The 23,455-nt window shown below is 42.1% G+C and overlaps 1 protein-coding gene across 1 annotated transcript; it reads right to left on the bottom strand.

The window, feature by feature from the left end:
* Nucleotides 1-210: 210 nt before the first annotated feature.
* On the bottom strand, nt 211-22,242 carry LOC119719154 (formin-binding protein 4-like). Its single transcript, XM_038188525.1, has 15 exons — nt 22,068-22,242; nt 19,779-19,975; nt 18,220-18,264; nt 17,021-17,104; nt 15,441-15,496; nt 14,173-14,389; nt 12,245-12,873; nt 11,452-11,542; nt 9,948-10,114; nt 9,158-9,262; nt 7,431-7,564; nt 5,093-5,331; nt 3,929-4,641; nt 3,030-3,214; nt 211-1,996 (listed from the first exon to the last, which is right to left on the bottom strand). Exons 2-15 carry the CDS (start codon nt 19,879-19,881, stop codon nt 1,909-1,911), a joined length of 2,856 nt encoding a protein of 951 aa, XP_038044453.1. The 5' UTR covers nt 19,882-19,975; nt 22,068-22,242; the 3' UTR covers nt 211-1,908.
* Between the last annotated feature and the right edge of the window lie 1,213 nt (nt 22,243-23,455).

Genomic DNA, 23,455 nt, shown 5'->3' with positions numbered 1-23,455 from the left:
CCACGATTTGACCGTGGTGATATGTGGGTGGCCTATTTTCGAGTAGTATAATCGGGTGTAAATGGCGCCACCAATGTCAAAATGGTTCGTTCCCTCCAAAACGATTTGTTTTTAAAAAACATTTTTTTTCCGTGGCAAAACATTTTGGGTACATTTTTTGTTTTTGTAATTCAAATTTCTAAAACAAAAAATTTCAAAAAAATTGTGAGCCCCCCTCCCCCCCCAAGCCAAATTCTGGGTGCACCACTGAGTTTGGATGCACTCCTTAATGCACTGATCCTCCAAGAGTGATTATGAACTAGCAAACTACTTACGAAACAAATAACAAAAATAGTTTGAAGTCATTCTTAAAGATGATTCATTGGCAAATTGCAAAGTTTGAAGACAACAAGAACAATTTCACACTTTGAACCCAAAATTTAGGGAATGACATGTCGGTATGAACACAATAAAACAGTTCATATTTTGTTCCATACAATAGTCAAGAAAGCTGTATTATTTTCATAGTTTACTTGTAGTGTGCAATACAACATGTGCTGCTTTGTCCGTACAGTTTGAGACCTGAATGCATTGCTCACCCAACCAATGTACGGGCTCCATGCACTCCCTCACCGGCAAGAAAGGGAGAGTTGGGGAGAACATCGGGAGAGACAGTTGAACTCATCGATGACGACGTCCGACACTCACGCAAAGATGCCATGGCTTTATGCACATTTAGAATACAACATGTCGTACGTCCTTCACGCTATACACGCTTGAATCAGTGCGCACATGCAGTGTGCCCCGTCCACGGGGCTCTGCAAAGAGGTAAAAAACCGCCCTCTTTTGTTGGTGCACGGAGCCCATAGATGGATTGCATTCAGGAGCCATCTTGGAGGTTTGTTTTGTTACGCTAATGCATAATTAATGCAAATGAGGTCTCTGTGTGAGTGACGGGGTGCTTGTGAATGAAGGCCACAGCTAAAGTTGTCTTGACACAGCCCAATGAGAAGTCATAACCACAGCCACAGCTGTGTCCAATGGCTGACAACACAATCATTCCTGGCCATAAGCACCTAACTTATGCTAGGTTCACACATTCCCGATTATTGAGCCGATTCGCCAGGAATAGCAATTCTTAAAGTAAATCAAGGATGGTTCTTGCCTGCCTCATGATGATTCTGTTAGTTCGGTGAAAGATCGTTAAAGATCGGGAAGCGCCCCGACAAATTTGAGCCCCGAAAAATTTGAGCCCCGACAAATTTGAATATGTTCAAATTTGTCGGGGTGATTCGGGAACCAATTTCAATTCTTGGTTTATTCTTGATATATTCATAACTAATTTGGGAATGTGTAAACCTAGCATTAGTCATAATTCACAGCAGTTCACAGCTAACTCTAGATGAAGCATTTTCCTCGATTTCTTTTAACCCATTAGTCACTGTAGCATCTTAAACCACCCTGCCTATGACTCCCTGCTGCACCCGAAACCACCTCGGCCCAATTTCACGGCGCTGCTAAGCACACAATTTTCTGCTTACAGAGCCTCCGTCTATTTCATGGAGACCATAAGCATAAGCATGGCAAAAGGCATGCTTACTTCAGAGGAAAAATTTGCTTAACTTAGTGACGTAACAATAGAAATCTCCATGCACGCGCGACCCTTAGCACGTCCACCCTGTGAAATAGTGCTTAAGGTTAACACATTTTTCTGCTATGCTAAGCACAACTTTTCTGCTAATTGTTAAGCAGCGCTGTGAAATTGGGCCCAGAGCACTCTATGGTTTTATGGATTCTTCAGTGAATAAGCACAATGTAATACACTGTAGTACAGTTGCTAATGGGTTAACAATGCATCTAGCAAAAAAAAAAAATAATAATAAAAATAGCAAAAAACATATAAAACAAAATTAACAAATAATATACAAATTAAGTATTCTGACTTGATTTCTTCTTGAGACGTTCCCTCCAATTGCCCTGGATCATCTCAAAGTTGGCGTTCTTCGTTGAAAGACCACTGCAGAGGAGAACAAAAAAACATGGTGTCTAACGTTAAAAATATTAAAAGAGTGCCCGGTTGACCAAAGGAAATACAGCAGGACGAGTGTGGAGTTTGCTAAATCCAGCACAATTCAACAGCTAGAACAGAAGGCGTTTTGGTTAGTTACAGAGCAAAACAATACAGCAGAAACTCTTTGCATTTAGACAGTGGTAAATGCAGGAGTACACAGGAAAACAGTAAAAGAAAAATAAGACTGACTTCACCCCCCCCCCCAAAAAAAAACCGGTTGCAGTTTTCAAAAAGACTCCAGAGTCCAGCCCATGAAACAGTAACATATGTGATGCAATCAAGCTAAATGAGTCGTTTGTCGGGAATTTTCATTTGGAGATTCAGGCCAAAATAGGGCCACTTCATCACATCACTTCATCACATCTCTTGGTGTTCTGACTTCCATAATTTTTGGATTAAAGATGGTATCAGCATGGGGTTTTCACAGCAGTAATGCTGAGATTGCGCTCTTTTAAAGTCGGTAAAACAAAGAAAAAAAGACCAGAGTCGAGAGACATCATTTAGCATGATCGCATCACATATATAGAAAGTTTGCCAGTCGGTTATTTGACCCTGTGGAACCTGAATCCTTGGGGCGCTGTGGTCCAATGGTTACGGTGTTCGACTCGTGTGCCGTGGTACGCGGGTTCGAATCCTGACTATGGGAACATGGTGCTTGTGCTCTTGAGCAAGGCACTTTACAATTATTGCTTCGGATGGGACGTAAAGCCGTAGGTCCCATGTGTTGTGTAATGCACGTTAAAGAACCCAGTAACACTTGTCGCTAAGAGGAGGGGTTTGCCCCGGTGTTTCTGGCAGTGGCAGCAATTATGCGCCGCAGCACCTAGCAAAAAAAGGTGCTTCATAATGGGTCTCATATGTTCATATACTTCATTTACCTGGCTTTGGTTGCATTCTACCCCAGCGCTTTGTATACTCTGGCAAAAAGCGCTATATAAATACAGTTATTATTATTATTATTATTATTATTGATACTTACGCAGTCAGCTGTTCTTTCTTCCACTGCTCAATCCTCTTCTGAGTGGCCACGGTGGGGTCATCATCTTCGTCCTCATCTTCCTCATCGGCAATCTCCTCTCTTTCCACTTCCTCCTTGATCTGCTGCCACTTCTGGACCAGGGACAGCGGCAATTTGTTCTTCTTACTCGTTGACTTTGTCTTCGTCTGTCAGGCACAAAAACAATGAAGTTGCATGTGTTATAGTCGCAGAGCACTGTTAACAATACTGAAAGTGACTCGCATTACACAATGTAGCCCAGACAAGTCAGTTCACAAATAACAGGGATGGCAAAGGAATGTCTTTGTTTCAGTTCATTTGAATAGCTTGTGACTTGACTTGGGACTGCATGACTTGTGGTTGACTTGAGATGAATAGAGTACTACACCTCTCTAAGAAATATGGCTGTTTGGCAGGTGGGGGTTGAATTACTAGGCCTGGGTGAGTAGATGAGGATTTTTCTACTCCAGCACTCGCAAAGAAAAGAGAGTAGTCGAGAACTAGCGAGTAGTTAACCGAATTCCCCTAAAAGCAGAAAAATGACAATGAAGGGAAGTACCTACAAGCAAATACCGTGCAAGTCACACCATATTTTTTTCAACACTGAGATGTCCTTACTGTGCGATGTTTTTGGGTCATTTACTTGAATGTTTTTTGGTTTTTTTGGACAAATGGAATCTTAGAGAGAGAGGGGGTGATTCCCTGTTTGCAGGGGACGTATTGAGCCGTGAACCATTAACCCTTTTAATTGCTAATCGCAAGTACCTGCTTCTACTCGCGCCGGGACGAGTACTCAAGTAGATGAAATACCATGGGTAGAACAACAAGTAATATGAACTACTCGCGAGTACTCGAGTAATTCACCCAGCGGTGTAAATTACCTTTTCTTTCTTCTTTTTTGTCTTTGCTGCTGGCTGTGCACTTGTTGTGGATGTCCCGGGTAATGGGGGAGCTGCAACAACCGATGGTGCACTGTACAAGACCGGGGCTGTATAACCAGCATCCACTGCGATGCTTGGACCACTACTGATGGTTGGGGTTGGGGCGGAGTATAGCATCTGCGGTTTGCCGATGATTGCTGAACTCGCGGAGGAGACTGTTGTCGAGGTCGGGAGGTCACCAGGCATGCCCGGTAGCATCTCTGATGTGGAGAGGTTGGGTATGGGTAGTGGAGGGGGCGTCATGGCGCGTGTGCTATCGCAAGCCCCGTCTTCGTCATCCTCAGGGGGAGGGGGAGGAGGGGGTGGGCTGGACGGAAGAGGTGGCAAGGGGGGACCTGATCCTGATGGGAGGGGTGGGGGAGGGGAGTCCGGTAAGGGAGGGAAGAGCTCAGTCCCTGGGGGTGGAGGAGGGGGTTTCGCCTTGGTGGATGGGAGAGGGGGGTTGGGTTTGGAGGAGAGAGAGGGTGGAGGGGTAGGTTTTGGGAGGGACGGGGCTGGAGCAGTTGGGAGGGCCGGGACAGGGGCAACTGGGAGGGGTGGGGCTGGGGCAGCTGGGAGGGGTGGGGTTGGGGCTGCGTACTGAGTTGGGTAGTTTGTGTAGTCCACAACTGCTGTCTCTGGGGTGGAGGTAGATGCTATCAACGTGTTGTATGCTGTGGGTAGACATAAAAAGGAAGACGTAAGGAAGTTTTGAAGCAGAGTTAAGACGGGTTCAGACTTCATACCAATGCATATCCTGAACTTGATGTCACAAATCGTTCACAGCAAAATATTCAACTGTTGCGAATTCGCAGAGAGAAAACTAAATGTTAGTCACAAATCCGGTTTCCCACAGAAATGTTAAAATGAAATACCACATTTGCATGATTTTTCCAGGACAAAATTAGAGCTTTCATGACCAATTCCTACGCTGTTTTGGCATCTTAGTAGCCTATTTACAACACACTGGCCAGTCATCACACTTAGGCAAGGGACGCCTCTCCCTTTCAGCCTTCCAGTTTGACACAAGGCCACTGATGAGCACCACAAAAACATCACTATGGTGCTTTGAGCATACATACATGAAGAGGACATAAATTATAGTAAACTGGAATGCAAGCTTACCTGGGATCGGGGTAACTTCCTGTACTGGGGGGACCACCACCATCGATGACTGAATGTACTTCCCGTGTTCCGTTCCTTCCGTCAGCGAGGCCTGATTGAAGAGAGACCTGGATTCCGTCTCGGCAGCGGTGGGTTTGCTGACCCCCTCTTTCTTGTCCTCCTGTAGCCCCGCCTCCAAGGGGAAGTCCCACTGCGACATGCCGGTTTGGTTGTTGCTGTAGTAGTACTGCTTGTGTTCTCTGTGATTGGAAAACATGGGGAAAAGAAGGGCAGGATGCGTCAAAAAAAGTCGGTAAAATCTGTTTAGACTCTTACTTTAATAATTTTTTTTTTAGAGAAACCTGATGAAGGGGAAGAAAAGAATAACACGTGAAAAAATGTTGCCAAAGTATTTACTTAATATTGTGAGGCCTGCTTAGCAAAAGTTAGCCGAGTACCAACCGAAATATAAATGTATTATTGTATCTCCACCGGTTACCTGCTTTTTCCTCAGCAAAATTTGTCCGCACTAAGTAAATTTCTTGCCTCAATGCCAAATCTGCTATACAGACAAAACTGCTTACTATGGACTCCGTTCGTGAATAATAGAGGGCGCTTTGTGACCATTTCTTAGCACCCCAGTGGTAGGGACACACAGCGTACGGGTACGCCCAAAAAGGTTTAATAACCTAAAGTGGATAAGTTGACATGAGCGTCAGGCGTCTTCGGCAATGCATTCAAGAGTCCCACGCAGAGGTCTCCCCCAACTATCCCTTTGTAACTGTTGAAGGGGTACTTGGGCACGAAGTCCACAATAGGTGGAGAGAAAACTTTGTGACGTTTTGGCAGATAAAACAGTCAAAACCGCTTAGCAGGTACATGTTCATGTAGCTCAGAGAAATTAACCCAGTTAACTTCCACTGAGCCATTCATTGAGCACCCACATTTTAAACAACACAAGTGTAATATGAAATTGACTTGGCAGTTCTAGGCAAACACTACCAGGTCTTTCAAAAAAATCTGGTGTATAGCTCAACACCTTCGTGTACAATTCCCGAAAATCCTGGAAAATTGGCACAGCACACATACCTTTTCAATGAAAACTTACCAGTGCCAACGGATATTGAAAAATGACACAAAACTTTGGACCTAACACTATTTTACTGGAACTAAATCCAGGAATGAGTAAACCTTGGGTCCAAAAGTGAATTAAACCAACTTCTTTTTAACTTCTTCACCATTATTCTCCTTGTAAATGCAGAGAAGCTCTTAAGTTGAATTAAGAGCTTAAAGTCATTTTCTATAAAACTACGACATGACCTCAAAAAGTTTCAGAACAAAAATCTAATCCAAATGTTTCACAAATACACAAAATATTTAGACACAGTCTTGTACTTTAAACCAACACCACTTGCAATATACATCAAACCAGTTTAACAAAAAAATATAATAACCAAATGGTAAGGAATTAAAATTGGAAAGATTTTATCACTGACCGCTACCGAATCCACTTGTGTTCCACGAAGCTGCCTTGGAAGGTTCCGGTTCCAATGGCGTCGCCTGTAATTAGCTGCTCCACAGACGTTTCTCACACCAGATGATGGGGCAGGTTTTTTTTGTTTGTTACAATTTGGACCGTTGAATTTTGTTTCTTTTTCCTTAACTTGTTATGTTGTCTTTGGCACAAGGACTATAAGCTCTCCCACCCCTTCAGTATTTTCGTAATTTTGTTTTCTATTAAGTAGGTTTTGGGGTAGAGAATTAAACACAAAACAGGACATGTATACTTAAGAAATTGAGGTTGACATGAAAAGAAATAATGGTATTCCTGATGCATAAAACATTGCATTTGCAAATTTTCACCACCTATATTTTGAATTCCCCCCCCCCAAAAAAAATACAAGTTGTCTGAAAGATCCCCATTCTGAAAATGTTGGGTGAAATGCTTCAGGACAGAATTGTGGAAAATGCTCAGTTGTCATGTATTCACATTTGATTTCGTCTTGTGTAGGAGTGTCCTGTTTGAATTAAAGGGGCTCTGCAAGCTTAAAGGGACTCCGCTAGTTGATGTAAAGCTCAAATCTGGTCTCTTTTCGTCATGTGTCGCATGCCGATGGACCCATGGACGGGTTTACAATTCCTTCCCAGCATGCCTCTGTTGGTAAGACTCATCATCGTTCACGAAACACACAAACATCCAACATATTGCCCAAACCAAATCCAGTTTGTGAGAGGGGGGTCAACCGGTATGCGGAGACCCCCAGGCCAAGTCCAGAAGGCTGGCCACAAAGTTTTTTTAGTTTTTTGGGAACGTTTTTCAGTTTTTTTGGAAAAGTAGGAGTAGTTTTTGGCATCGTACCTGTCCCAGTTACAAGACCAGCCGGGAGGTGCGGCTTCGAGTTCATAGCGCTGGAATTCCCAGTCGGCCGATTTCAGATGGCGGAGGAGGTGTTTGGATTCCAGGGAGCCTTCTCTCCAGTCTCGGACTCGCACCTGTTGCAGAACATAAAGGAGATAACGAACCAATCAATTATCTTATTGGTTCATACACAATAATGTATATGCGTACACAATATACGCTGCACAACAGGTGTATAAAGCTGTTTTTAAATAATCTGTACTACAAATAAGGATGTTGGATTCTTTAAATTTGCGACAAAGCTTCCAATTTGAATTCAAAGAATGTCACAAAGTACAAACCAATCAATTATCTACCTTGGAACTAAGAAAGTTTCTACATAAGAAGACCAGGCAAGCCTAGTAAAGCTACAATGAGGTTATCAACTGGTAAAACTCTTGCAGGGCTTGAATTGAACGACGGCCACGACGGCCAGTTCCGTCGTTGCCTTCTTACTGGCCGAGGTGCCCCACAAAAAATCCCTGTCTTCACGGCCAGTTTTGCCTTGCCCCATAATTACCTTGGCCGTCGTGCCCTTTTTGCAAAAACATCTATCAGCCTATTAAAACCACTACAATCCTTGATTCCAGTTGTTTTTTCCACACATTGACAATGTATTTCGATGCCATGCCAGCCCGATCATCAGTTGTCTTAATATCTCGCTGAATCAATCACACGCGCGCAGTACGGCCGTGGCCGACCGGCCAAACGCCGGCGATTCCCCACTGTATGTACATGATGTACACACACGTACATGTACACTGACAACTGAATCTCCAGTTCCTGTATGTGCTGATACTTCAAGTAGCGACACCCCCGCCACAAAAATATATGTCTGTATTCGTACACACACATACCAGCAGGAGTAAGTACGGCAGATCTTACGTGCAGTCAACAGACTTTCTTTTTCTCAGTGCTTGCAATGCGCGGTACATACAGAACACATTGATGTTCGTGTACGAGGCAAACGGGCTCGGGGCATAGTAAAAACACGCGTGCACATGGCGTTCCGAATTCCGATTGTCAAAAGCGGACATTGTAAATGGCGATCGTGTATTATTTATGGGCCCGATTCCCCAAGAGAACAAAATCAACTTTTAAGCCACATTAAGAACATGCAGGTAGGTTATAGATAGAGGGAAGGGTTTCGAATTTTTAAGGGGAATTTGGAGGGAAAACGACAACACGAAAATAGAGATGGCGATCGCACGTCACCAACCATAAAACCGCTTACAAAAAACGTAATTTCTATCCCCAAAAAGTGTTCAAAATTACAAAACAGGTGCCATATAAGCTGAGAGAAGTCTGCTTTAGGTTGAAAAGGTAATTTTTTGAATGATAAAAACACCTTTGACTCAATTTGATCGAAACGAAAGAGGGGCCATAAACTACATGATCGCCGATATAAATTCGCATTTTTTTTTAGCCGGCCTCTGTGCCCCTTCTGCAGATATTAGTTTGGCCTTGGTGCCCTCCCAACTGGCCTTGGTGCCCTCTATAATTTTGCTCCATTCAAGGCCAAAGTGGCCTTGCCCTAAAAATTCCCAAATTCAAGGCCTGCTCTTGGTTTAATACCCATCAAGGTTTGTAAAAGGTTTTACAGCCTGTGATTGGTTACGACATCACGGGGCGAGGGTTCAAGGAATTGGTATACTTGAGTTTTGGGGAACATGAAGCAGGGAACTAACCTCTTTCTCAATGAGCATGATGTGGAATTTGGTCAGATCTTTCCTGGAGATGCCCAGGAAGCTCAGCTTACTGTCCAGCGTCAATGCCATCTCCGCTATCTCTTTCTGAAAATCAAAATCACAAAAAATGTGTCATCCTCGAGCGCGTTCGGGCACGAATTTACAGCTAACCAAAGCTCAACTAAGCTTTGCTTAAACGAAGGAAGATTGGACTACTCTTTTTGAAACACGTGCAAAGATGATTTTTGTCGTGACCTTTTTTAATCGTCATACATGTACTCACAGAAAACAGCTTACGTTGTTCGCGTATGTTGTACTTACTGCATTTAACCCTAAAAGGGCCGGGGGGGGGGGGGGGGCAGAATGAATCCGCGATAGCCTTGAATTTTTTTCCCATGCCCCGAGCTGTTATGACTTTTTAGCCTCGAGCCTAGCGCATCTTTTGATACCAAAGACATAAAAATTGGACCACGTGTTGCCGCGCAGCAAAAATAATTTCCGGCACTTCGCGTGGGGAGAACTGCATTTTCCCATATACGTCGTGTATACAGAGCAGAATTACCATTCGTGCATATGAATCATTAATTAGCCATGATTCCAAAACCCTTAGACCTAGTCATGAAATTTCTTGGGTATGTTTATGAGTTGGACTATGGCTGTACCGAGTTTCAAAATTGTTTGTCACTCGATGCCCCCCCCCTCGACATTAGGCCACACCCCCAACGCAAGCTTAAGTTACGTCACAAATCAACCACTCATGGTCTTGGATTGAACTTTTTCTGTTATTTACCTTCATGTCCGCCTCCTCCTTGGTTTTCTTCTTAGTGATAAGGCCTTGGAGTTCCTCATCACACTGGGTGCCCCTGTCAATCATCTCAACGGAGGACTTCCTGCCGCTGCGAAGGTTCTCCATGCGTTTCTTCTTGAAGGCAAGGAGGTTAACCTCTCCTTTTTCGTCTGTGAAATGACAGAAAACGAGGAAAATAAGAAAGAACAGAAGAAGAAATCGAGGAAAATAAGAAAGAACAGAAGAATTAAATGAGGAAAATAATGTGGAAGAAAGAAAACAATTAAGGAAAATAAGAAAGAACAGAAGAAGTAAATGAGGAAAATAACGAAGAACAAAAGAAGAAATTAAGGATAATAAGAACAGAACAAGAAATCAAGGAAAATAAGAAAGAACAAAAGAAAAATCAAGGAAAATAAGACAGAATATAAAAAGAAATCAAGGAAAAATAAAGAGAGAACAGAAGAAGAAATCGAAGAAAAGTGAGAAAGAACAGAAGATGAAAATGAGGAAAATATGAAAGAACAAAAGAAGAAATCAAAGAAAATGAGAAAGAACAGAAGAAGAAATCAAAGCAAATGAGAAAGAACAGAAAAAAAGGACGACAATAAGACAGAATAAATAAGAAATTAAGGAAAATAAGAAAGAACAGAAGAAAAATCCAGCAAAATAAGAACGAACAGAAGATGATGGGTGATTGAGGAATTAATTAAGACGATGAGGATGGAGATGTCGATTATGATGGCAGTGACTGAGTGATACGATTTCACAAGGTTCGCAATGTCACAATGTGTGACATGATTTCACAGGCTTCCCACAGAAAAATTCCATGACTTTTTCCATGTTGACGTTTCTGGGACAAAATTAGGGTTGTCCCTGACCAATTCATATGTTATTTTGGCATCTTATGAGCCTATTTACAATCTACACCTTCCAGTCATCACACTGAGGCAAGAGACACCAATCCCTTTGGGGCTTCCAGTCTGACACAAGACCACTGAGCTCCACAAACACATCACAAACAAGTCACAATGGTGCAGTGAACTCGGAATGATATAAGAGCATACACATGTCTCGCATAAAGAGGAAGTACAGTTATATACAAACTAGAAGACTGCCATAGCCAAATATTTTACAAATTACAATTTTTGATTTTATTGGAATGTCAACTTTCCTAATCAAAATAACAAAATTCCATGGCTTTTCCATGATAGCTTCAAATTTTAGTATTTTCCAGGATTTTTTCATGACCGTGCGAGGTGATAACTCAAACGTCCCTCAATTTTTTTTCAAGATTTTATATCTTGTCCTCAAGGTGCAACCTTGAGTTACTGCCAGTTAAAAGTTTGCATTTTTCCCTTATGCATGTCACATCATGATTGTGACCAACAATGAAAACATTACTACGAAGCTGACAATTTTTTTTTTTTTAATTTCTAATTCAATAAGCATTTCAAGTAACATCTTTACAGTTGTTACTGCAACGTTTTTTAATTTTTTTATTTACCGTAAATATCAACCGGTACAGATGCTTTGCGTTTCTTCTCAGATATCTGTGGGCTCAATGTTCCTTCAGATTCCAACTCCCGTAACTCAGCCTGACAGGATAATAAAGAAAGAAGACCAGCAAATATTTTAAAAGGAACAATTGCAAAAGGACTCTCAAGCTCATGACATAATTAGATCTTCCAAACAGGGGTAACATAAGGGGTAATGGCTTGGCACGTTGGTGTACGTCACTCATACCAACAGTTCCCAATCTGAATTATAAAAAAAGGGAGTACTCTCTACTGACAATGACATAAATGACTCCTATGTCATGACAGTTGCTGCTTCTGGAGAGGGAGGGTTCCCGGGCCCAAAGTGCTCAACCTACCACCGCCCGTCCCAAGTCAGGGGCAGTTGCAGCAGTCTGCAAGATCTGACAACAGGATGCAGATATTTATTTATTTATTTAATTTATTTATTTATTATCGGGCAAACAAGATAAAAATATTAAAAACAAACAGGCCCGAGGATTTCCCAAAAGCGAAACAAATCACTATTTAAAGGGATCTCCAGACAAAATAACGATATAACCTGGGCTTGACAATTTTGTTTACAACTTCATGCTGTGCACGTCGATAAAACGTTGATGCAGATCAAGCCAGGTTGCGGCCATAACCCGGCCACGGTTTTCAATCTCCAAGCCAAATGGACTCTTCAACTATAACCCTCCTCAATCCTCCAAAATCAAACGGAATATATTTTGTTCATGCCGTAAAAAAAAAAAAAAACCACCTTTAGAGGACAACACAAACCTTCCGTCTCTCCAGAGCAATTTCAAGTTGCTCATCAATATCCATGTCATCGTCAAGCCCTTCAAACTTAGTCTCTCCATCCCCATTGGTCGATTCCTCCCCTTCCTCCATAGGGACAGGTTTCATCTGACCAATCGCAGAGCTGCTGTCATCCGACCCGGCTTCCACACCGTTCTCGGATCCCGGGAGGGTGTCTCCCTTCACAAACATGGAGTACGTTGGTTTCTTGGCCTCCGGTTTCTGCAACTCAAAATCTTCCTCTTCGATCTCGGGTTCCGGGGAGAGGTCGTACTCGACTTTCCCCTGTCCGTAGATGGGCATCATTCTCGTTTCCGTCCCCTCATCGCGCGAGTTGCTCTCCGGGAAGTTCTCCCTACTGTCCTCCTCCTCGTCTGCATCATCTTGTTGCTTAGCAACAACAGCATCTGCAGATGCCTCTGCGTCGCCGCCCGCTTCGTAATCGACAATGCTACTGGCTGCTTGGTGGTCATATGACTGGCTGGCTAACTGCTGATTGGCTAGTCGGAGGACTTCGGGCATTTCCCAGGTGACTTCGCTGGTGACTGTGTTCCAGTAATACACGCAGTTTGTCGCTTCATCCAGAAGCTCTTGCCATTCTCCTAGTTCCGCTGATTCAATAAAAAATAAACAAATTAATAACATCCACTGATTCCATTCTATCTCTTGAATCTAGCAAAAATTAACAACAAAACAAATGGTACTTTTTTTTTAGTAATTTAACAAACTGGGATCTATCTTCCTCAATCCAGAAAAAACTTTAAAAAGATTTCTGGTGGATTTTGAGGCGGAATAGAGTCAATATAAGGAGTCAATATAAGGAAATTTAAGACAATACATTTAGGGGAAAGGGTTCTTCAAAACAGACTTTAGCTGATTCTCCATTTGTTGATCAGCTACTATTTTGTCCTACAACCACTAATCCACGAGCAGTTGAACAGCATCACTGGATGAGTTTTTTTTTTAATTTGTTGATCAGCTCCTATTTGGTCCAACATCCACTCATCAACTACATGTGAAGTAGCATCACTACCTCATATTTCAGCATTTGCTGATCAAGTAACATGTTGTCTTTCATCCACTTATTCACTAGATGTGGAGTAGATCACCTGATGCAAGTTTATAATTTGTTGATTAGACAATGTTTTGTCTACATCCACTTTTTCACTACATGCCGAGTACAGTAGATCACAAAATGAAAATTGAGAAATTGCTGATCAGGTACTATTTTATCCTACATCCACTAATCCACTTTACATCATATTTTAGAATTTGTTGATCAGCTATTTGGTCCAACATTCACTAAATGTAACTAACTAGATATTTTAGAATACAGCAGGGGTGTGAGTGACCACTGATAAAAATAGCTGAAAACAGCTGAAAAAGGTGTAAAAAAGCTGAACTTTGGAAATCTCCTATACTTTTGTACACAGCAAGTGAGGGAAAAAGCTGAAAAAAGGGTGAAATCCAACACACAAAAAAGCTGAAATCAGCTTTAAAGCTGAGATTTCACACCCCTGATACAGGGTGAGTAAAAAAACCGAAACCCAAATGTCGCGACTATTGTTTTAGTGGGACGTTCTGCATGTAGCACTTTCAAAATCTAGGATATGAAAGCCCAATTCATAAGCTTTCTTTTAGTACAAGAATCATTCAAATCACTCACGTAATTTTCAAGTAACGGAATTTTAAACACAACCACCATTTGAAAGTTCTGTCCCCGGATCGCAAAAAGTTCAGTGTTCTTTCAGCAAAATGGAAACAAATGACATAGGGACGTGTGTGAATTGTGTTTGTTTTGCTGAAAGAACGCACAACTTTTTTGGCCCGACATTTGGGTTTCGTTCTTTTTTCACTAACCCTGTATGTTTTATAGAAAGGAGCTAAAACAAACCCCAAGAATATCATACCTGCTTCGCCATTAGTTGAATCAGCCACCATTGGCTCCCCTTCCACAAATCCACTAGGCGTTGATGTCACATCGCTGGTGGATTCCACAGCTTGGCTCAGTGTGGAGTTTTGCTGAGCGTACTTCTGGGAGACGTTGTCTGCTGTTTGTTTGGACAGAGCTTCTGACGTCTCGCCTGACGGGCCTGGGGATTCGGTTCCATCCAGCGCGTCTATTTCCTGAAATGATGAAGGGAAAGAATTGTCAAGCATAAACTCCTTCGACCTTTTTGTTTTTGATAGAAAGGTACCTTAACCCTAACCCACCTCACTCCTCCAAAATCCTCCTGGCGGTTTTGGAGGATTCTAGAGGATTGAGGATGAATGGTGATTGAATCAAATGAGGATTCTGGAGGATTGAGGATGAATGGTGATTGAAGCACACAAGGATTTTGGAGGATTGAGGATGAATGGTGATTTGAAGCACATGAGGATTTTGGAGGATTGAGGATGAATGGTGATTGAAGCACATGAGGATTTTGGAGGATTGAGGATGAATGCATTTTGAGGCAGGACTGTCTGATGATTTTGAAGGATTTGGCATTGGTTATCCTTCATTTAAACACGAGTGAAAAATTTTGGGATAAGGAGGATTTTGGAGGATTGAGGATGAATGCATTTTGAGGCAGGACTGTCTGACGATTTTGAAGGATTTGGCGTTGGTTATATCCTTCATTTAAACATGAGTGCAACATTTTGGGATGAGGAGGATTTTGGAGGATTGACGATGAATGCATTTTGAGGCAGGACTGTCTGACAATTTTGAAAAATGTAGGCGGAGTTGCAAAATTTTGGAGGATTTTGGAGGATTGAGGATGGTTCCAAGCAAAAAGGGCCTAGGGGGTTAGGGTTAATCCTCCAAAATCCTCCACTAGAGAAAACATATGATACTTTATTTTGGTATTCTTCCTTGTAGTCATTGTAAACTTTCAAGGGTAATCAAAACCCATGTAAAGTTGTGGTCGTTTGGCTCTATCTGGTCACCCTGAACACAGTCAAGAAATAACGGATTTTGGAGGGACAAGGTTGTGTCCACTTGTTACATGGAGGTAGTTGGAAGATTGAGGGGGTTAGGGTAACGGATTCTTTTCTTCATCTTTTCTAGACCACTCAATTTTTTTTCAAACATAGAAAATTGCATAAATGCTATCAGAATGATGATCAAATATTTTTGAATATTAAGCATATTTGGCACAACCTTGGCAGAAAGAGGAAAGAAGTCGATACTCACAGCCAGGAAATCTGCTACTTTAGCATCGATCTCATTCTTGGGTTTCTCAGGCTCTCCTTGATAACACAAAGAAATATTAAAGTAAAGTTATGGAAATAGTTCCATACCTTGGTATCACTTGGCACCCTGTGCACAAACCCTATGAGACTGGTCTGAAAAGTTCCAAGTGTTTTCTTAGTATATGCTTCAATATTTTCCCTGCTAAATTTGACTTTTTAGGACATGTTATCGCTTTCTGATGGCTGATAGGTCACTGCTGGAATAAATGAGTGATGTCCTTGTATGGAATTCTTCCCTTTTTGATAGCGCAGAATTCTTGTTAAACACAAAAAACACCGATAATTCTAATAATCCAGACAAGTAGAACGTAGAATTAGTGAAAAATCCCTGCTTATTGTAGCAGAAAATTCCAGGCTTAAGGTTAGAACATATCATGGGTAAGCAAGGATTTTTTGGCTTATGTGCATGTGTACATGCTGTAACTACATGTAGGGATTCTGTGCTTACAGGGTTAACACAGAATTTTTCTGCTGATGGTGCTCATAAATGCAAAATTCTGTGGATAGCAGAAGCCCTGCATTTGTCCCGGACATGTTCCAGGGAAATTTGCATTAGCAACTGCTTGACTCACCAATACCGATAACTTCATTGCGGGGAAATTGTTCAAAACCCGATTGCGAGTAACCTCCACTAGAAACTTCTGAGAGAAAACAGTCAATCTAACTGTAAACTGGCCAGCCCTCTGGTCTATCTTAATCCTTTGTTCAAACGTTGGCTTTATAATCCCTACCACTTAGTGTAATCAAGCCACATGTGCTGTCACTCAGCTGATATTGACAAGCGCAGGGGATAAGCAGCAGTATCTGATAACAGGGGCCAATTTGTTGACAACGGGATTAACAAGATAAGGGACCGTGACCATTCAGCACTGGTATGAAAAGGGCCCCCCGGTACCTCGTCCGGTCCAGAGCCAGTCCGGTCTTCAGCCCAGTCTCGTCCGGGAAATGGTCCTGTCTGACCAGAAGTTTTGAAGTCAGTCAGGCGCATCAATTTATTGCCTTTCAGAGAACCTCCAGGGCAGAACAATAACAGACTTACCGGATTAAAGATAAAATCCTTCCAAACGCCTTGGTAATTTACGGCCCCATTGTGTGCGAAACCGCATGGCAGGGGTTTTGATCTGTGCCGACGAAAGTGTTCTATTGTTTTGCGCTGAGAGATGAAAACAACAAGTGGGTTTCTTCTGCGATATATTACATGTGTCAATACTTGCAAACAATAGACCCGAGGATAGAGGAGTTCCTGATTAGCAACCGGACCAGCTCCTGGGCCGGTAGCTGGGACGGTGCGAAATGACTTCTTGGGAGGGGACGAGCTTACCGGGGGGCCCTTTTCATACCGGGGCTGAATGGTCACGGTCCCCAAGAGTGTACCACTAGAAGTACTGTATTCTTTCGAAGTTTACAGGCCCTAACTCGGAAAGCTGCTAGAAGCACTTACACCTGATAGCGGGGCAAGTTGTTCCCAGTCCTGCAACTTATACCCGATACAATGTCGGCAGCTTGCCCGGAAATGCTTACCTCCTGCTCCTTGTTGATTGTCTTGGCTCTCCTCCTCATCGCTGTCCCCATACTGACCAAGGAGACCACTCAAGGGATTATGATCTAAAAGACATCCCCACAAATGACAATATTTTGAAATATCTCAAAGTGCAATCGCGCATTACATTTTTTTGACAATTTAGGTTTTGATTGTTCGGATTTGGATTCGATCAAATTTGAAGAATTGTGTGCATGATTGCTATATTTGTTGCAAGCAGCTAACTTGCTGATATTTGAAAGACTTTAAAGATACAAACTAGAGCTGCTTTAATGAACCCTAACCCTGCCAGGCGCAACACAGTGCATCAGGTGGAAAAGTCTGGTGCTCTTTGATGCATTCAGCTACCAACACCGGTGCATAAATTGCCACTTCCGAGACAATGAGAGCCAGTCCCACAGAACAATGCCACAGTTGTATCCTGCTGTGTGCGGTGACCACGGACTCTGAGGCAGTTTGCCTTGAGACATTTTGCCTGATGGATCTTGCTGCTCTGGGCCAACCTCGTCCCCAGGGTGTCGAGCAGTACGCGCCCACCACTACCTGCTCTCTCACCCTGGTATTGGATCATTTGCATGTGCAAGATTTTTGAACACGTATGCAAATGAGGAACAGTCTGGTGCCTGGATATGCGTTACACATTAGCGTTTGTTTTTGTATGCGGTGTCTGGGGTAAAAACAGAGTCAATTCGTAGCAGCGCGAGCAAGGCGTGAGTTACGAAAACACGATTTTTTAAATCAAACTGTTACGATCTTATCGAGACAACATGCAGTATCATATTACATATTAATATGAGCAAATTGGAAAGCAAATTAGTATTTTCGAGAAGGCGTGGACGCATGATCGCGAAAACACGTACTGCACGTTGTGAATAATAGCACCAAGTACACGATAAAAATCCATTACTAGCCAATTGCGGTATCCAATCAGGATACAGGAAGAAAGTTTCCTATCCAGGGTTTACTATTGGAAACGCGGTTGGAAATAAAGTAAGCACTGGGGACGAGGTTGGCTCTGGGCAGGCTTGTTACTTAGACAAGTGTTGCATGTTGCTGCGTTTGGCAGGGTCTCTAGCCAAAATATCCTGGAGGGTTAGGGTTAAGCTCTGCAAAAACAAGCAGTTATCTAGACCTTCTGAGGATTTGGGGTAATTACTATTATTATTAGGTCAGTACGTACCACTCTGTGGCCTGGAAGCTTCTTGGAATGTTGACCCAAAGGCGCCTGGTAAAATAAATATGTATTATTCATCATTTATTAACCCTTTCATGCCCACATTGTTTATTGACCATGCTCTCCCCAGGACCAAATTGTTTGCTCAGTCACGCGGAAATCACTAGAGCGTGAAAAAATGACCACAAGTCGAAAACTCACTTTTTTCAACCCAGATTTTCACTGCCAAGGAGTGATTAAAATCATAGGTGTTGTGTGTAAAGTTTGTTCCTTGAACCTTACTCTTTTATGTGATGTAAAAATGAAGTCCATACGTGCAAATATAAAAATGTTATGCCTTTTTGTCCATCTGGTCTCATTTATCAAACTGCAAGCCATTTCACCACATGACCAAATGGCACTCCATACCTCAAATTGTGCGTGGATACTTCTGAAGCACTTTTCTCATTTTTTTTATAATGGTAACACTATGAATAAACTACACCATTAGAACGATCCGAAAACACTCTTTCAGCTGGTATATGGTTGATGTATGGGCGGCCAAACATATCAACATGCCGCCTTTCTGAAAAGTAGTGAATATGTCCTGTGTTGAGGGTGTTCTCTGTGTGGTTTCCTGGTCGACTAAAGTCGCCCATGGGAATCAGCAGGGGGGTAGTTCTTGTCAACAAAAGTCGCCCATGGTAAGGAAAGGGTTAATGATAGAATTTTTGCATGAAGAGATGTAAATTATTTGGGGTATTTTTGCCTTTCACCAATGTTATATCATTGACACTATGAGTAACCGTGGTGAACTATTAGGCCAAAAAAATAGTTCTACTTCCGATTACATGGCATTCGAAAATAGGGTACGTAGCAGACAGGGCTCTGGAGTGCTCTGAAACGTGCAAAACTAAATCAGGCCCACTTTACTCACAGTTTAGCCAGCACATTTCTCCAAAAATTGCACTGGGACAAAGAACATGTCCTCAGTATTTCACCTACCAAGTTTGCAGACTCAATTCAATTTTTAAAGGAGACTTTTCTTCAATATTTTGCACATGAGAGGGAAGTCAAGTGATTCCAAAATGGGGCTAAAGACTAGACTGGTACGTGTCCAACCATGGTCCAACTATTTGGAAAGACTGACCTCTTCATTCAGAGTCAATAGTCTGGTGGCTTTACTATGGAGAAATGTGTAGTATAGTGAGACTAGTTCCCGCTTCATGCCACATGTTTCTTAAATTCTTTTGGCATGGTTGATTGATACAGTACTGATGAAAGACTGGCTATTTTAGGTGCCAGTCTATTTTCTTGTTTTGCATGTTTTCAATACCTTAAGTTTTGGGACTCTCATACACAGTATTTGAGAGTCCCAAATTTTCGGACTAGGTAGGTAGGTAGAGATTTTTTTTTTGCCAATTTTTTTTGTGTACGATCATATGGAGGCGTGTGCATGTAGTCAAGGGGTAAAAGGTAGACATTTTTTGTTTTGGGTGTTTCTCCTCATTTTTCCCACAAAAAAAATTAGGGTAGGGGTTGTCAGAATAGGGTAGCTATGGAAACCGGAAGCCTTTCGTAACTACCTGTACCAACTCCATCTTTTCTGGTTGAGGTTGCAGAGCCAATTTGCAGCTTGGTCCGTCGTTTGGGTGCACTCTCAAAGGGTCGCTCCCGTTTCTTTCCCATGGCTGTCACACTGCCGATAAACGGTGGAAGTTGTTGCTCATGGAACGTCAGTCATGGAAATTCAATGCTTAACTGATATTAACGGAATCTTGACCTGAATAACAGAAAATGAATACAAGTAGTAAGGCATTACAAATGTTACATGTAGGTGTAACGGTACGTCCCGATGTATTCAGTATTTCTGAAGCGTACGACAACAATACTTGTTATATCGTGTGCTTGGATATTGTAATTTCATTGGTCTACATGGTCTAGGACGGCTGCATGTCTGGACAATACAAATGCATGTCAAACCTGTGTTTCCCCTGCCCATTCAAACGTGAGGCGGCCCACCTCGCTACTTTCAGTGACCACCTCGCTCAATTTTTGCCAATATCACCACCTCGCTGTGAAGATTGGCAAAAAAGGAAATATCAATTGAAAAATGTTCATGTTGTGTAATATATGAGCATTTTCCTTTACCTCCATGTATCAAGAACTCACAATTTCGATGTGTTTTTGGAATTATCGCGCATTTTTGTGAGCGCTGCATTTTTTTCAGTTTGCACACTGCGTAAACTTCGTTTCAATCATCAACTTGAATTGTTACCACCTCGCTCAGTTCATTAGCCAGGGTAAACACTGTACAGTCAAACACCGAGGGCAATATCGCACTGCGTTCATTGCGCGTGTTGCACACGCGTGTGGAACCTAGTGTGTGGAATCGCTAGCTTTGCGCAATGAGAACTGCAACGTCAAATGCTCTGGGCGCATATCACCCTCGGCTTTGCCTCGGGTGTTAAAAACGTCATATCCACATCACAGCAGTCAACAATTGTTAAATTGTAGAGAATAATTTGGATTTTTTACATGTAATGTTACAGTTAGGGCATTATAAACTGTACTTCTGGAATCAGAAGGCTTCTCTCCGTCAGCTGACGGAGAGAAGCCTTCTGATTCCAGAAGTATATAAACTGTAGGTGATTGTGAAGTTAAGGGCCCTGCTCCTGTTTGTCAGAAATAAACATCCACTTTCATGTTTCCTCAACCCTCCAATCCATAAGGCATAAACGGCACAGGTAACACTTGCAACGCACGCGCGTTGTCACACACAACTTGAAGGCGAGTCCGTAGAAAGGAAAAAATTCCATACTCGGACGTCACTTTTTTCAATTAATTTTCTAGCGCCAAAAGTTACATCTTTTATGGTTATTCCTCCACTTTCCCTCCTCTACTCTCACCCTCTCCTTTCCTTAACTTCTATTTATTAATCAGTCAGTTACTTCATCGGGATTCGAACCTCTGACGCTTGCTTGATACACGAGACTCTTAACCGCTAGGCCGCGCACGATCGCTGTTGCAATCATCAATCTTTGGACGTATTTGAAGTATCCATTGAAATAAACTAAATATTCATGAGAAAATAAATATTCATAATGACGTATTGAACTATCATTGGCAGGCTCATGCGACGTCATGGTTGTTGATGTCACGTGTATAACGTACCGCTGTCTTTTCAGCCACTACAATCAGTTTTGACCGGCTGCTTCAAGTTACTTCTGCACGACGTATGCATCCAAAATGTGCTCTAAAAACACATTTTGAGTACATTTTTTTCACCTTTACACAGCTTCCTGGATTTCTTTTGGTTCAAATGACAAGGTGAGGTGACAATAAATATGTTTGGCAGCAGATAAATTGACATCCGAGTATGGAACTTTTCCCTCCTCCATTACCATGAGCATGACCGACCATCACGGGATGACAAAATGCTCCCCCCCGAAAAAAAATAACAATTTAAATTTAAGCCAACCCATTCCTTTTGGGGCCAACTACATGTTATTCAACAAGAGAGTTTTTGTTTTGTCCCCACCCCATGTGCCTACCCCTCCCCATCCCCCCCCCCCCCCGGCAAATGACAATTTCCCGCACTCCATGCGTCAAGCATGTCAAGCGCAGTCTCACTCAGTCTGTGAAATAAAAAAATCGACGAGTTTTTTACTTTTTATTTTAACCATGTTACCTAAGAAAGAAATATGGCCTACTAGTTTCCATATTTCATTACCGTAAAAGTTAAGTTTAAGATGCTCAAAATACTAAGCAGTCGTATTAACCTATTTATTTCTGGATAATAAACGTTAAATTCCCAAAACTCGAGTAAAAATCGAAGAATTTCTACTTAACCTGTCCCTTTCTTACATTCTTACCTCAATGACATCAAGCTTCCTCTAACATGTATTGAGTCATTTGATTGGTCCAGTCAACAAAACGTCGAAAATATTGTCCTATTAGAAATGCTGTGGTTGATGTTTTGGCAGTACAGCGCTCAAAAAGAAATGTATGGCGATTCGCTGAATTTTCTGAGTACTGGTTATTGTGACCAATCACTCGAAGCGTATCGTTAATGGCAATACCTAACTTGAGCCAAACGCAAGAGGGCAGCATTCATCTTTGGCATAACAATTTTTTTTCATTTTTTTGCCGAGATCAGAAAAGCTTTCACTCCGTATTGAGATCACACTAGCTGGGTAGGCATACAGTGCTCGGTCAGAAATTTCTGCGTGAGTATATTTGAAATCCTAAATTCTTGTTCAACGCCGATGCTAATGTCCATATATCTGATAATTCTAATATGTAAAAACAATCAACACTTTTTGTCTTTCTTTTGTCAAGACAAGTTGTCTTGCTTGTCCGTCTGTCATGTCTGTCTGGCTGGGCCCAATTTCATAGAGCTGCTTAAGCACAAAATTTGCTTAAGCACGAAAAAACTTGCTTAGTAAAATTAGGTTACCGGCCCAAACTCCATGTGATGTACATTGCTTGACTGGTATTTAGCTGTGGTTTACTTAGCATAACAATCGCATGGAGTTTTGGCAGGTAACATGATTTTAATTTTTATTATTAATCAAAAAAGACCTTGTGCTTAAGTAAATTTTGTGCTTAAGCAGCTCTATGAAAATTGAAATTGGCCCCCCAGATCATGCTGTGTGATACTGTCATGACTGTTGGTAGACTAGAGTCATGGTGCTAACTGCTATGTATGTCATGTATGTGTTTATAACTCCATGCCATGGTACAGTGTACTGTTGATGTTGTCATGCCATGATATTGTTGTAGCTCTACTGAGTGGAGCGTTGAATTACGGGTACCCCTCCATGCAAACGCTCCACCGATTTGGCATACTTTGGTGACGGCTTCACAGTAGCATAGTCACATACCCACGCGAGGACAAAAAGACCCCCCAAAAAACCGGTAAAGAGGATACAAATGAGAGAGACAGTTACCCTGGATTGATTTACACATTCATGACATTTCATCAGACCACATTGTTCCCAAACAGCGAAAATTTTGAAGAAAAACAGCAAAATAGTCAGAAAACTTACAGCTCAATGTGTTCGCCGTGAAGCTCAATCCTTGCACCGACTTGCCGAATGAGGGCGTCTGACGTGACGCCACCGTCGTTGCTTGATCGAGGAAAAACAAGTCGCGCTTTATCAACGACTGTTTCGTGTAATAATACGTGCTCCGATCCGCGCCGTATGACAATATATAGCTTTGAACACATGCAAGGTGGAGACGGCTGAAGCGTACACGT

The sequence above is a fragment of the Patiria miniata genome, unplaced genomic scaffold, assembly GCF_015706575.1.
Source record: "Patiria miniata isolate m_02_andy unplaced genomic scaffold, ASM1570657v1 HiC_scaffold_1, whole genome shotgun sequence".
NCBI lineage: Eukaryota > Metazoa > Echinodermata > Asteroidea > Valvatida > Asterinidae > Patiria > Patiria miniata.
This window is presented reverse-complemented; position numbering and strand designations above follow the sequence as displayed.

Bases quoted from the DNA above. Each gene is read 5' to 3' on its own strand.
- LOC119719154 (XM_038188525.1), bottom strand. From the start codon at position 19,881: ATGGGAAAGAAACGGGAGCGACCCTTTGAGAGTGCACCCAAACGACGG. The intron at 11,543-12,244 runs GTTTGTGTTGTC...TTATCCTGTCAG, and splicing joins TTGCTCTGGAGAGACGGAAG to GCTGAGTTACGGGAGTTGGA. The intron at 4,642-5,092 runs GTAAGCTTGCAT...GTCTACCCACAG, and splicing joins GGAAGTTACCCCGATCCCAG to CATACAACACGTTGATAGCA.